This window comes from Somniosus microcephalus, chromosome 6, assembly GCF_052327205.1.
Source record: "Somniosus microcephalus isolate GS21.2 chromosome 6, FLI_Smic_1.0, whole genome shotgun sequence".
In the NCBI taxonomy this organism is placed as follows: Eukaryota; Metazoa; Chordata; class Chondrichthyes; order Squaliformes; family Somniosidae; genus Somniosus; species Somniosus microcephalus.
The window spans coordinates 134,987,943-135,001,342 of NC_140992.1; the positions used below are offsets into that span (position 1 = coordinate 134,987,943).

The window sequence follows — 13,400 nt, forward strand, 5'->3', positions numbered from 1 at the left end:
TGGTCACCCTGTAGCCATGTCTCCGTAATCCCAGTTATATCATATCCGTTTACATCTATTTGCGCAGCTAATTCATCCACCTTATTATGAATGCTCCTCGCATTAAGACATCAGGCTTGTTTTTTAACACTCTTAGTCCTTTTAGAATTATTATTTACTGTAGCCCTGTTTGATTTACACCCTTGATTTCTCTGCCTTCCACTTTTGCTTTTCTCCTTCCTGTCTTTTGTTTCTATCCTTGCTTTCCTTTCCTCTGTCTCCCTGCACAGGTTCCCAACCCCCTGCCATTTTAGTTTAAACCTTCCCCAACAGCACTAGCAAACACTCCCCCTCGGACATCGGACCCGGTCCCGCCCAGGTGCAAACCGTCCAGTTTGTACTGGTCCCACCTCCCCCAGAACCAGTTCCAATGTCCCAGGAATTAGAACCCCTCCCCCTTGCACCATTCCTCTAGCCACGTATTCATCTGAAATATCCTATTTCTACTCTGACTAGCACATGACACTGGTAGCAATTTTGAGATTACAACCTTTGAGATCCTATTTTTTAATTTACCTCCTAACTCCCTATATTCAGCTTTTAGGACCTCATCCCATTTTTTACCTATATCGTTGGTACCACGATATGCACCACGACAACTGGCTGTTCATCCTCCCCCTCCAGAAGTCCCACGCCAGAGAACTGAGCACAAAAATCTAGGTGAACCCTTCACTGCAGTACTGGGAGAGTGCCGCACTGTCGGAGCTGCCGTCTTTTGGATGAGGCATTTAACCGAGGCCCCATCTGGCTTCTCAGGGGGACGTAAAAGATGCCATGGCACTATTTCGGAGAAGAGCAGAACAGTTCTCTGGTGTCCTAGCCAATATTTATCCCCCAACCATCATCACTAAAACAGATCATTTGGTCATTATCACAATACTGTCTGTGGGAGCTTGCTATGCGCAAATTGGATGCCGTGTTTCCTACATTACAACAGTGACTACATTTCATAAGTACTTCATTGGCTGTAAAGCGCTTTGGGACGTCCTGAGGTTGTGAAAGGGGATATATGAAATGCAAATCTTTCTTTCTGCCTGGGCTACATTTGTATTTCAGTCCCAACTAATTATATTACAATGCCCAAATTGACTTTAAGCACTCTGTTGTAAAGATTTAGAGATTGATCCAGATCTGCCCCAGAGAAGGGGAACATTAAAACACTTTTATACTGTTGTACATTTATTCAGATTTTGTCCTTGTCTGGGAAGAGGAGCTACCAAAGGAATGTGAGAAATCAAGAGCTGAAAGTACAGACGGTGCCGGTGAAAAGGGCCAGGAATTGAAACTAACAAAGCAAATGGAGCAAAACACTAAGTGGAGAAATAAATTCCTAAAGAACCTCAAGAAACGTGGCCTGCTCATGGAAATGGTAGGTCGGGGGGAGTGTCGGAGAGGGTGGGTCAGGGGAGTGTCAGAGAGGGTAGGTCGGGGGGGAGTGTCGGAGAGGGTAGGTCGGGGGGGGGTGGAGTGTCGGAGGGGGTAGGTCGGGGGGGGATGTGTGTCGGAGAGGGTAGGTCGGGGGGAGTGTCGGAGGGGGTAGGTCGAGGGAGTGTCGGAGGGGGTAGGTCGGGGGGCGTATCGGAGAGAGTAGGTCGGGGGCCATGTCGGAGGGGGTAGGTCAGGGGGCGTGTCGGAGAGAGTAGGTCGAGGGAGTGTCGGAGGGGGTAGGTCGAGGGAGTGTTGGAGGGGGTAGGTCGAGGGAGTGTCGGAGAGGGTAGGTCGGGGGGAGTGTCGGAGGGGGTAGGTCGAGGGAGTGTCGGAGGGGGTAGGTCGGGGGCGTATCGGAGAGAGTAGGTCGGGGGCCATGTCGGAGGGGGTAGGTCAGGGGGCGTGTCGGAGAGAGTAGGTCGAGGGAGTATCGGAGGGGGTAGGTCGAGGGAGTGTTGGAGGGGGTAGGTCGAGGGAGTGTCGGAGGGGGTAGGTCGGGGGGAGTGTCGGAGAGAGTCGGCCGGGGGGAGTGTCGGAGAGAGTAGGTCGAGGGAGTGTCGGAGGGGGTAGGTCGGGTGGCGCGTCGGAGAGAGTAGGTGGAGGGGGTAGGTCGGGGGGAGTGTTGGATTGAGTAGGTCGGGGGCCGTGTCGGAGAGGGGTAGGTCGAGGGAGTGTTGGAGGGGGTAGGTCGGGGGCCATGTCGGAGGGGGTAGGTCGGGGGGCGTGTCGGAGAGAGTAGGTCGAGGGAGTGTCGGAGGGGGTAGGTCGGGGGGAGTGTCGAGGGAGTGTCGGAGGGGGTAGGTCGGGGGGCGTGTCGGAGAGAGTAGGTCGAGGGAGTGTCGGAGGGGGTATGTCGGGGGCCGTGTCGGAGAGGGTAGGTCGGGGGGGAGTGGGCGAGGGTAGGTCGGGGGTCAGTTTCAGAGGTGGCAGGTCAGGGGTCAGTTTCAGAGGTGGTAGGTCGGGGGTCAGTGTCAGAGGTGGTAGGTTGGGGGTCAGTGTCCGAGGTGGTTGCACTCTTGCATCTTAGTCAGAAGGTTTATGGGTTCAAGTCCCACTCCAGAGACTTGAGCACATAATTCAGGCTGACACTCCAGTGTGGTACTGAGGTAATACTGCATTGTCAGAGGTGCTGTCTTTCAGATGAGATATTAAACCGAGGTCCCGTCTGCCTTCTTGGGTTGATATAAAAGATCCCATGGCACTACAGTATTTCGAAGAAGAGCAGGGGAGCCCAATAATTATCTCTCAACCAACTTCACTAAAACAGATTATCTGGGCATTTATTTAATTGCTGCTGGTGGAATCTTGCTGTGTGAAAATTGGCTACCATGTTTCCTACGTTACCACAGTGATTACACTTCAAAAGTATTTAATTTGTTGTATATGACTTGTGATGTCCTGAGGCTGTGAACGGTGCTATATAAATACAAGCTATGATGTGGGAAGTAGGCTGAGGAGCTGTGAACAATGAGGTTCGTTGAGAAGATATGATCTGCAAGGTCATATCTGCACCTTAGGCAGGAGGTTGATCGAGGATACAGATGAGAAAGCTGCAGTGGAGAAAGCAGGTTCGGGAGCTGCGATGGATGAGCTAAGACCTGCAGCGGGTAGTCAAAACTGCCCAACGCATTACTGGCACCCGGCTACCGACCATAGAGCACATATACCAGAAACGCTGTTTACGGAGGTCACGGACCATCATCAAAGACCCTACCCACCCCAGCCACAGTCTGTTCGCCCTCCTGCCATCTGGGAGACGCTACAGATGCATTCGCACCCGAACGACCAGATTTAGGAACAGCTTCTTTCCCAGGGCTGTCATCCTACTGAACTCCACAAATAAACTCTAAAGCCTGCACATCTGACAATGCACTTTATTATGTTTATGTTTATGTTAATGTATTACAAGCCAAATGAATGATGAATGCTTAAATGTCTTAATCTAAATGTACACTCTCGGGAGCCGCAAGCCTACATTTCGTTGTACTGCACTTGTGCACTAACAATGACAATAAAGTTGATTATTATTATTATTATTATTATTAATAAGTTGGAAATCTGTTGGGTGGATTAGGTTAGGAAGTGATACTGGAGCAGGTAGAATGGGGAACTTTCTATAGCTTCTCCCTATATTATGGTTAGGAAGCGAGGACTGTGAAGGACTACTTGCTCAAAAATACCTTTTTTGAAGAAAACAAATCATTTGAAAAATGTAATTGTTAAAGCATCAAAGGGGCTTGACAGGGTAGATGCTGAGAGGTTTCCCCTGGCTGGAGTGTTTAGAACTAGGGGGCATAGTCTCAGGATAAGGGGACAGCCAATTAAGACCAAGATGAGGAGGAATTTCTTCACTCAGAGGGTTGTGAATCTTTGGAATTCTCTGCCCCAAAGGGCTGTGAATGCTGAGTCTTTGAGTATATTCAAGGTTGAAATTGATAGATTTTTGGACTCTAGGGGAATCAAGGGATATGGAGATCGGGCTGGAAAGTGGAGTTGAGGTTTATGATCAGCCATGATCTTATTGAATGACGGAGTAGGCTCGAGGTGCCGTATGGCCTACTCCTGCTCTTATTTCTTATGTTCTTAAAGCATCTTAAAGTCTCTGATTATACATTGAGCTCTGTTACAGAGCAGAAGGAGCATAGGGTTTTATGTGGAGTAAACAGAGAATGTATTTTAGCAGGATAGCGTTATACGGGATATACTGAGCTTTTATACAGGGAGACCAATTATTGTTATGCAAGGCAAGGATGTCCTACATAGGGAGGCAGGAGAAGTATTGCTATTGCATAAAGCACAGAGCACTGTTAAACCAGGGGCACAGTGCATTATGAGACAAGGGGCACAGATTATTAGTGTGTAAAGCAATGGATATTTTATACAGAGAGGCACAGAGCTTGTTTTTCTGGGGACAGTGGTTATTGTTATTACAGGGCACAGGTTTAGAAGAAAGAAGGAACTTGCATTTATATGGCCGGATCGGACAAAGTCAGCATGGATTTACAAAAGGTAAATCGTGCTTGACTAATCTACTGGAATTTTTTGAGGATGTAACTGGTAGAATAGATAAGGGAGAACCAGTGGATGTGGTGTATTTGGATTTTCAAAAGGCTTTCGATAAGGTCCCGCATAAGAGATTAGCGTGTAAAATTAAGGCACATGGGATTGGGGCAAGGTATTGACTTGGATAGAGAACTGGTTGGCAGACAGAAAGCAAAGAGTTGGAATAAACGGCTCTTTTTCCGAGTGGCAGGCAGTGACTAGTGGGGTACCGCAGGGAGCGGTCCTTGGACCCCAGCTATTCACAATATATATTAATGATCTGGATGAGGGAACTAGATGTAATATCTCCAAGTTTGCAGACGACACAAAGCTGGGTGGGCGTGTGTGCTGTGAGGAGGATACCGAGAAACTCCAGTATGATTTGGACAGGTTGGGTGATTGGGCAGAAGCAGATGCAATATAACGTGGATAAATGCGAGGTTATCCACTTTGGTGGCAAAAACAGGAAAGCAGATTATTATCTGAATGGTAATAGATTGGGAAAAGGGGAAGTGCAACGAGACCTGGGCGTCCTTGTGCACCAGTCGCTGAAAGTAAGCATGCAGGTGCAGCAGGCGGTTAAGAAGGCAAATGATATGTTGGCCTTCGTAGCAAGAGGGTTTGAGTACAGGAACAAGGATGTCTTGCTGCAGTTGTACAGGGCCTTGGTGAGACCACATCTTGAGTATTGTGTGCCGTTTTGGTCGCCTTATCTGAGGAAGGATGTTCTTGTCATGGAAGGAGTTCAGCGAAGATTCACCAGGCTGATACCTGGGATGGCAGGAATGACGTATGAGGAGAGATTGAGTCGATTGGGCTTGTACTCGCTGGAGTTTAGAAGACTGAGAGGAGATCTCATCGAAACTTATAAAATTCTAACAGGACTAGACAGACTAGATGCTGGAAGGATGTTCCCGATGGTCGGGGAGCCCAGAACCAGGGGTCACAGTCTAAGGATAAGGGGTAAGCCATTTAGGACAGAGATGAGGAGGAATTTCTTCACCCAGAGAGTGGTGAACCTGTGAAATCCTCTACCAAAGAAGGCAGTAGAGTCCAATTCATTAAATATATTCAAGAAGGAGTTGGATATATTTCTTCAGGTTAAAGAGATCAAGGGATATGGAGAGAAGGCAGGGACAGGGTACTGAAATTGGATGATCAGCCATGATCTCATTGAATGGCGGAGCAGGCTCGAGGGGCCGAATGGCCTACTCCTGCTCCTATCTTCTATGTTTCTATATAGCGCCTTTCACATCTTCAGGATGTCCCAAAGTGCTTCACAGCCAATTAATTTTGGTGGAGTATGTTAAATCCGTGAATCTTGCTGTATGGTGTCCTTCAATAAATAGACAGAGACTGCAGAGGAACAATCAACAGGTGTTTACTGGATGAGGGCTACTCTAAAACTAACAGTACAAATCCCTACTCAGGGTTTATGTACAGGTGCGGTCACTGCCGGTACTACAGTATACAGGAGCTGTAAAAAGTAGTTCTCCCCTTAAAGGTACATACACTACAATTCCTCCCCTTTTAGATTAACAGTACCATAACATTCATTTAACAATTAAATATCAACTAATTACAATTAACACTTTTAACATGCAACATCAGCTGAAAATAGTCTATTTATAAATTCAGGCTTTGGGGAGGCTTCCTGATCCTTTCTGGATAGCGCCTTTCCTGAGTGTCTTGCTCTTGGTGCTGAGGCGATTCTGGCCCCCCTGTCGTCGGATGGGTCATCAGCTTCCGATGCTACTGTTTCTGGGGTACATGCTACCTACCGGTATGTCGGGTTCATCACCAGGTACGTATGGGCGAGACATGGGGTTGACTCGTTCCTGTGACTCTAGGATCTGGTCAACATGGCGTCTCACAATGTTCTCCCCAACATCCACTGTGTACATTAGTGGCCCCTGCCGTGTGCATATCGTTCCTGGTTGCCATTTCTCTGTTCGGTAGTCGCGGGCCAAGACTGGTTGCCCTACATTGAAGCTCCTTGTCGGCTTCTCATTGATGTGCTGGAATTGCTTATTCTCAACATCTCTTCGTACATTTGGTCTGAGCAAATCCATACGAGATCTCAACCTTCGGTTAAAGAACATCATGGCCGGGGTCTGGTTGGTGACTGCATGTGTCGCATTTCTGTAGGCTAACAGGAAATTGTCCACCTTGTGCTGCAGTGGAATGTCGTCATCACACATGGCCCTTACTGCTTTCTTAAAGGTTTGTACGAACCTCTCAGCCAATCCATTTGTGGCTGGATGATACGGGGCGGATGTGTAATGCTTTACCCCATTCCTCTTCATAAATCTTCGAAACTCCTCAGACACAAACTGTGGTCCGTTATCAGAGCAAATCTGCTCTGGCAAGCCGTTCCTGGCAAAAATGGTCCGTAGGACTGCAATAGTTTTCTCCGTGGTGGTGGAGGACATTTTGATCACCTCAGGCCATTTCGAGTGCGCATCCACAGCGATTAAAAACATTGAGTCCATGAATGGACCAGCAAAATCAATATGCACCCGTTGCCATGGAGATGAGGGCCACTCCCATGGGTGTAGAGGGGCATGTGGTGGTGCATTTTGGACCTTCTGGCATCCTGAGCAGCTCTTGGTCAGGTCCTCGATTTGCTGATCGATCCCCGGCCACCACACATAAGCCCTAGCAAGGCTTTTCATTTTCACCCCTCCCAGATGGCCTTCGTGAAGCTCATTGAGCACTCTCTCCCTTAACTTGGGTGGAATTACCACTCGGGATCCACACATCAAGGTCCCCTGGCATACTGACAGCTGTTCTCTTCTGCATGAGAATGCTGGCAACAGTGAGTCGCCATGTGTTGGCCATCCCTTCACCGTCAAGTCATACACCCGAGACAGTGTCGGGTCATTTCGGGTCTCCTCTATATCAGCGTTAGTTACAGGCAAGCGTTCAATTATAGTCGAATGAAATATTTCGACAGGGTCCACTGCTGGTGCTTCCTCTGCAGTAGGCAGTGGCAGGCGTGATAGCCCATCAGCGTTTCCATGCTGTTTCGTGCCCTTATACTCTATTTCATATTGGCTCGCCCCTAGAAAAAGGGACCATCTTTGTAGCCATTGCGCAGTCATCACCGGAACGCCCTTCTTTGGCTTAAAGATGGAGACAAGTGGTTGGTGGTCAGTCAGCAAGGTGAACTTCTGCCCGTGCAGATAGTGGTTGAACTTTTTCACTCCCCACACTAGGCTGAGGGCCTCCCTTTCAATCTGGGCGTAGTTACGCTCGGCTGAGGTTAGTGATCATGACGCAAAGGCTATTGGCCTCTCTGAGCCGTCCGAGAATTTGTGCGACAGCACCGCTCCAATGCCATAGGGTGATGCATCACATGCCAACCTAATTGGTAGTGCTGGGTTGAAATGAGCCAACACCTCTTTTGACGTGATCAATTCTTTGCTCTTCTGGAAAGCTCGTTTACATTCGTCATTCCACTTCCATGGTACCCCCGTTTGCAGTAGGGTGTTCAGTGGGTGTAGTACGGTAGACAAATTTGGCAAGAACTTATGGTAATAGTTCACCAGCCCGAGGAACGACCTCAGTTGTGACACATTTTCCGGTGCTGGAGACTTGACTACTGCCTCAATCTTTTCAGGGGACTTATGTAACCCCTCTTCATCAATAACATGGCCACAATACGAGATCTGCTTCTGGAAAAACTCGCATTTGTGGCGATTAGCTCGGAGCCCATATTCCTTCAATCTAGAGAGCACCTGCTCCAGGTTGGCGAGGTGATCACTGTCATTTTCGTCCGTGACCAGGATGTCATCCAAATAACACTGGGTCCCTGGAATCCCTTGCAGGACTTGATCCATTGCCCTTTGCCAAATAGCCAGAGCTGATGTTACCCCGAACACCAGCCGGTTGTATTGGTAGAGACCTTTATGAGTGTTGATCGTGAGGTACTGTTTTGAGGCTTCTTCTACCTCCATTTGCAGGTACGCCTGGGCCAGATCAATCTTAGTGAAGCGTTTCCCTCCAGATAGCGAGGCAAAAATATCTTCAATCCGCGGAAGCGGATATTGTACTGTGTGAAGGACTGGGTTCACTGGCACCTTGAAGTCCCCACAGATGCGAACCTTCTTTGGTTCCCCAGGCGTATTACTCAATGACCTCTTCATTACAGGAACGATGGGTGTAGTCCACTCGCTCCAGTCCACTTTGGACAGTACTCCTGAACGTTCCAAACCTTCCAGCTCTGCTTCGACAGCTGGGCGGATCGCATAAGGCACCGGTCTGGCCTTAAAAAAAAACAAAAAAAAAAAAAAAAACTTTGGGCTTGCATTTTCCTCTATTTTGATCGTCGCTGTTATGCCTTTTATTGTTCCGAGTTCCTCCTGGAACACTTCTTGTGCATCAGTTAGCATTTTTGACAGTCGCCCAGGTGTGACGTCGTCATCCTTTTTGGCATCTACAGTCAGTGCTTGTATGGAATGCCAATCTAGCTGTATCTTCCGGATCCATTCACGTCCTAGTAGTGGTGGTCCTCCCTCTGGCAATACTTATAGGTCCATTTTTGGTGTTTCCTTGCCGTTATATATAACGTTCACCCTTATTTTTCCTTTGGGGTAGACTTTTTGCCCCGTGTACGTCTTCAAGACGATCTCTGTATCTCTCAAGGGTATATGTGAGAATAGCCGCTTGTAGTCCCTTCGGTTTATGACTGTTAGGGCTGATCCTGTGTCCAATTCCATTTTCACTTGGACTCCGGCTATCTTGAGCGTGACCCAGATAGTTTGGTGATCCTCCATTTTGATCACATTATGTAGTTTCAGACAACCCAGCTCCTTGCTTCGGGAGTCTGTATCCCTTTTCTGTTTGTCTGAACTACTCTCCGTCACCTTATGTACCTTCTTGTACTTCTCCTGTGGAGATTTCTTGCTGCTGGTTTTCTTTTCCGACCTGCAGACTCTTGCTATGTGTCCTACTTTTCCACACTGTCTGCACACTTGGTCCTTGAACCAGAATTCCTTATGGTCGTGTGTTGTTCTGCCACAGCGATAGCACTTCACTGTTCCGTATGACATTTCATTTGTGCCATATTCTTGCGGTCTCCGTTGTATCTCAGCCGCGCCCCGTGCTGCTGCTTCGTGTGATACTGCAATGCTGAAAGCCTTGTCCAGCGTAAGATCCTTTTCTGATAGAAGCCGTTTCTGGGTTCCTTCACTTTGAAGCCCACACACGAACTTGTCCCTTAAAGTATCTGCTCGTCCCGTTCCAAACTGGCAGTGTTTCGATAGCTTGCGCAGTTCCGTTAAATACTCAGCATTACTTTCATCTTTATGCTGGTTCCTTTTGTGAAACTTAAATCTTTCTGCAATCAGCAGCGGTGTGGGGTTTAAGTGGTCCTGTAGGATTGACACTATGTTTTCAAAATTCTTTTCCGCTGGTTTCTCTGGGGTTACTAGGTTTTGCAGTAAGCCATACGTTTTTGCACCCACTGAATTCAACAATACCAGCGCTTTCTTGTCATCTGGCACTAAATTCGCCTTGCAGTATACTTCAATGCGTTCGACATATGTCGTCCAATCTTCGACTTCATTGTCGAACGCTGTGATACTGCCACTCTTCGGCATTTTTTTTTTTTGGGTGTGGTTAGACCGGCTCAAAATGGCGTCTCCCGCGCTCTCCCTTCTTCTCCGCCGGCTCAAAATGGTGTCTCCCGCGCTTTCCTTTCTGCTTCCGCTGCAGCTCAAAAATGGCGTATCCCGCGCTCTCCCTTCTTCTCCGCTGCGGCTCAAATGGCGTCTGCCGTGCTTTCCTTTCTTCCCCCGCGGACGCTGCTCAGCCCTTGTACACCGGCCGCGCTCTGCGCGTTTTCCTGCGCGCCTCTCTCGTTGACGCCGCTCGGTCCTGAGCCCCGGCTGCGCCCCATGCGCTCTACCCTCTCTCTCTTACACTGTCGACGCTGCTTGGCCTTCCCCTGTGCCGTCGGTCGGCTCCAGCCGCTGCCGTCCGGGAAGGGTCTGCGCTGTACCTGCTGCCAGCCTGTCTCGCTGGAGTCTCCGCCGGATGGTCGACGCCCATGCCCCTGGAATCGGCCGCCTTCTGCAGAGTTGCAGGTAGGTTCGAATTGACTCGTCGCCAATGTTAAATCCGTGAATCTTGCTGTATGGTGTCCTTCAATAAATAGACAGAGACTGCAGAGGAACAATCAACAGGTGTTTACTGGATGAGGGTTCCTCTAAAACTAACAGTACAAATCCCTACTCAGGGTTTATATACAGGTGTGGTCACTGCCGGTACTACAGTATACAGGAGCTGTAAAAAGTAGTTCTCCCCTTAAAGGTACATACACTACAGAGTAGTTAGAGTGAAACCATTCCCACTGGTGGGGGAATCTAGAACAAGGGGGTATAATCTTAAAATTAGTGCTAGGCCATTTACGAGGAAAATCAGGACGCACCTTTTCCACACAAAGGGTAATGGAAATCTGGAACTCTCAACAGGCTGTGGATGCTGGGGGACAATTGGAGTTTTCAAGACACAGATCGATAGATTTTTGTTGGGTAAGGGTATCGAGGGATCTGGAGCTAAGGCGGGTAAATGGAGTTGAGATACAGACCAGCCATGATCTGATTGAATGGCAGAACAGACTCGAGAGGCTTAATGGCCTCCTGTGTTAAGTGTTGTCACTATTGTAATGTAGGCAAGCACAGCAGCCGATTTGCAAACAGCAAGGTCCCACAAACACCAATGAGATGAACGAGCAGGTGATTAGTTTTTGGTGAGAAATCTCTACTCTTATCTGCCTGTTCATGGCATTGTTCCAATGAGGCCTTGACTTATCATCTCATCCGAAAGACAGCGAGGGTGATGGACATCGTGGGTGACCGCGCAAAGCGGGCGATAGAGAATCAGGATTTTATACAGAGACAGATTATATAGCCAGGTTCACACTCTGCTCGATTTACTTAAATGAAAAAGAGCATCAGGCAGAGAGTAAACCGGGTTGCTGCTTCGCTCTTGCCGTTTTGCGCCACTGCCGAAGATGTATTTCACCCCTCCGCAGTTCTGACAGTGCTGCCACCCCTCAGTACTGCACTGAAATGCAGTCTGTTTTACAGCATGGGGGGTTGTTAGTTTGGGACACAGGGCTCCGGGGAAAGAGCAGGGGGAGTGGGACTAATTGGATAGTTCTTTCAAAGAGCCGGTACAGACACGATGGGCTGAATGACCTCCCGCTGTGCTGTAAGATTCTATCAATTACATGGTGTGTAAACAGCTTAATTCCTCTGTTAACATAACAGACAAAGGAATTTATACAAATAGTTTCAAACAAATCTTTGCACCGTGCAATTTAAGCGCCAGGGATTACTCAGTGCCATAAGGCACTATTGCACTACTACAAGGAGCACGGGTTATTGCTGGGCTATACAGGGCCCACAGGACGTTGTAATATTGGGAGTGTGTGGGCACAGTGCATCATTACACTCTTGGCACATGGCTCCTGGAGGGGCCTGTAATGGAGAGGGGCGCAAGGAGTGTGTTTGGTGCAGTTCTCTCGGAACTTATTGCTGTTGTTAATGCAGCAATGTTGTATGCCTATCTCTCCCTAAGCAAATCACCAGCTCTAGGGAAATATCCTCTACTTGTTGTTTAATATCTCGCTTATTTGCATGATTCATGTTACTAGGGAACAATTGTTGATTGAGACCTTCTGAAAAGTCAAATTACTGTTCCCAGCAGAAGTTCTGTAAAAGGAAAATGTTGCTCCTTGGAACAGCACCACCCAGTGTTGCGTGATGTTGCATGGAATTACATCGAATTTACAGCACAGGAACAGGCCATTCGGCCTAACAGGCCTGTGCTGGTGTTTCTGCACCACACGAGCCTCCTCCCAACCTTCTTCATCTCACCCCATCAGCATATCCTTCTATGTGTGTGTGTGTGTTCTGGTCAGGCAAGAATCAATTGGATACCATTCTTTATCTTTGGGAGACCGATCTTGTGAGGAGAATGGTGCATCTAATTGTCCTCTTTTTATTTATTTTTGTACTCTGTGAGATGGGGTGTCTGAGCTGTATTTGTAACTCTTTTTCTCACAAGTGTTGGTGTCAAGTACTCTGAGTTTAGGTACATGCTGTAAAGCTTCCTCTACATCAAGCATCCCAAACTCCAGGGTAACTAATTTGCACTGTCTCGTTGAGTATTCCAGGTATAGCATGGGTTAAATACAGAGTAAAACCCGTTCTACTCTTGTCCTAATAATGAACCTGAACCTAGCCACAGAAGGATGTTCCTACAGAACGTTTCCACCATTTTCTGTTTTTTGTTTCACATTGAAATCTTCAACGTTAGCTGCAGCAAACCAGCAAAACTGGTTTGACCTGGGATTGTAGGCGGCTGACACTAATTTCAAATGTCACCTTCTGTTCATATATCCTGGACTCAGTGTGATAAAATATATTCCATTCATCACTGCCTGTTTTCTGTGTCTTGTAACTGCCTGCTTTCTGTGTCTTTTCCCTTCCCCCAGTCCTCATGTATTATGTATTGGAATGTGCTGGAATTGGTTGTGTGCAGAGCTCCGCCCATACCTGGCTCCTTTGTAATCTAAGTCAGTCGGGCATCAGCCTCCTGAAGGAAGACATCTCTCTAGTTTACGTGTTATGTTCTAAGTTAATAAAAGCCTTACTTTTGTTCTGCTAACTTCGAGTCTCGGAATAATTGAGGCACATCAATTTTATTAACTTAAATTTTCAACACTATGGATCAACTCCTGAAACCCGAACGTTTGGATTTGGATCAACATGCTCCGGACGCATCAGCACGCTTCGGACACTGGTTTGACTGTATGGAATTCTTCCTGGACAATTCCGCAGCCGTCAAAGACGCTACGGACACTGCGAAGATGAGACTCG

The 13,400-nt window shown here is 47.9% G+C and overlaps 1 protein-coding gene across 3 annotated transcripts in view; it reads left to right on the forward strand.

The window, feature by feature from the left end:
- Positions 1–13,400, forward strand: part of LOC147116091 (anoctamin-7-like) — a 201,937-nt gene that overhangs the window by 27,771 nt on the left and 160,766 nt on the right. For all 3 annotated transcript variants that reach the window (XM_085990813.1, XM_085990812.1, XM_085990814.1), the window contains exon 3: positions 1,227–1,408. In XM_085990813.1, the coding sequence (XP_085846939.1) occupies positions 1,227–1,408 (182 nt within the window). The remainder of the gene's footprint in view (positions 1–1,226; positions 1,409–13,400) is intronic.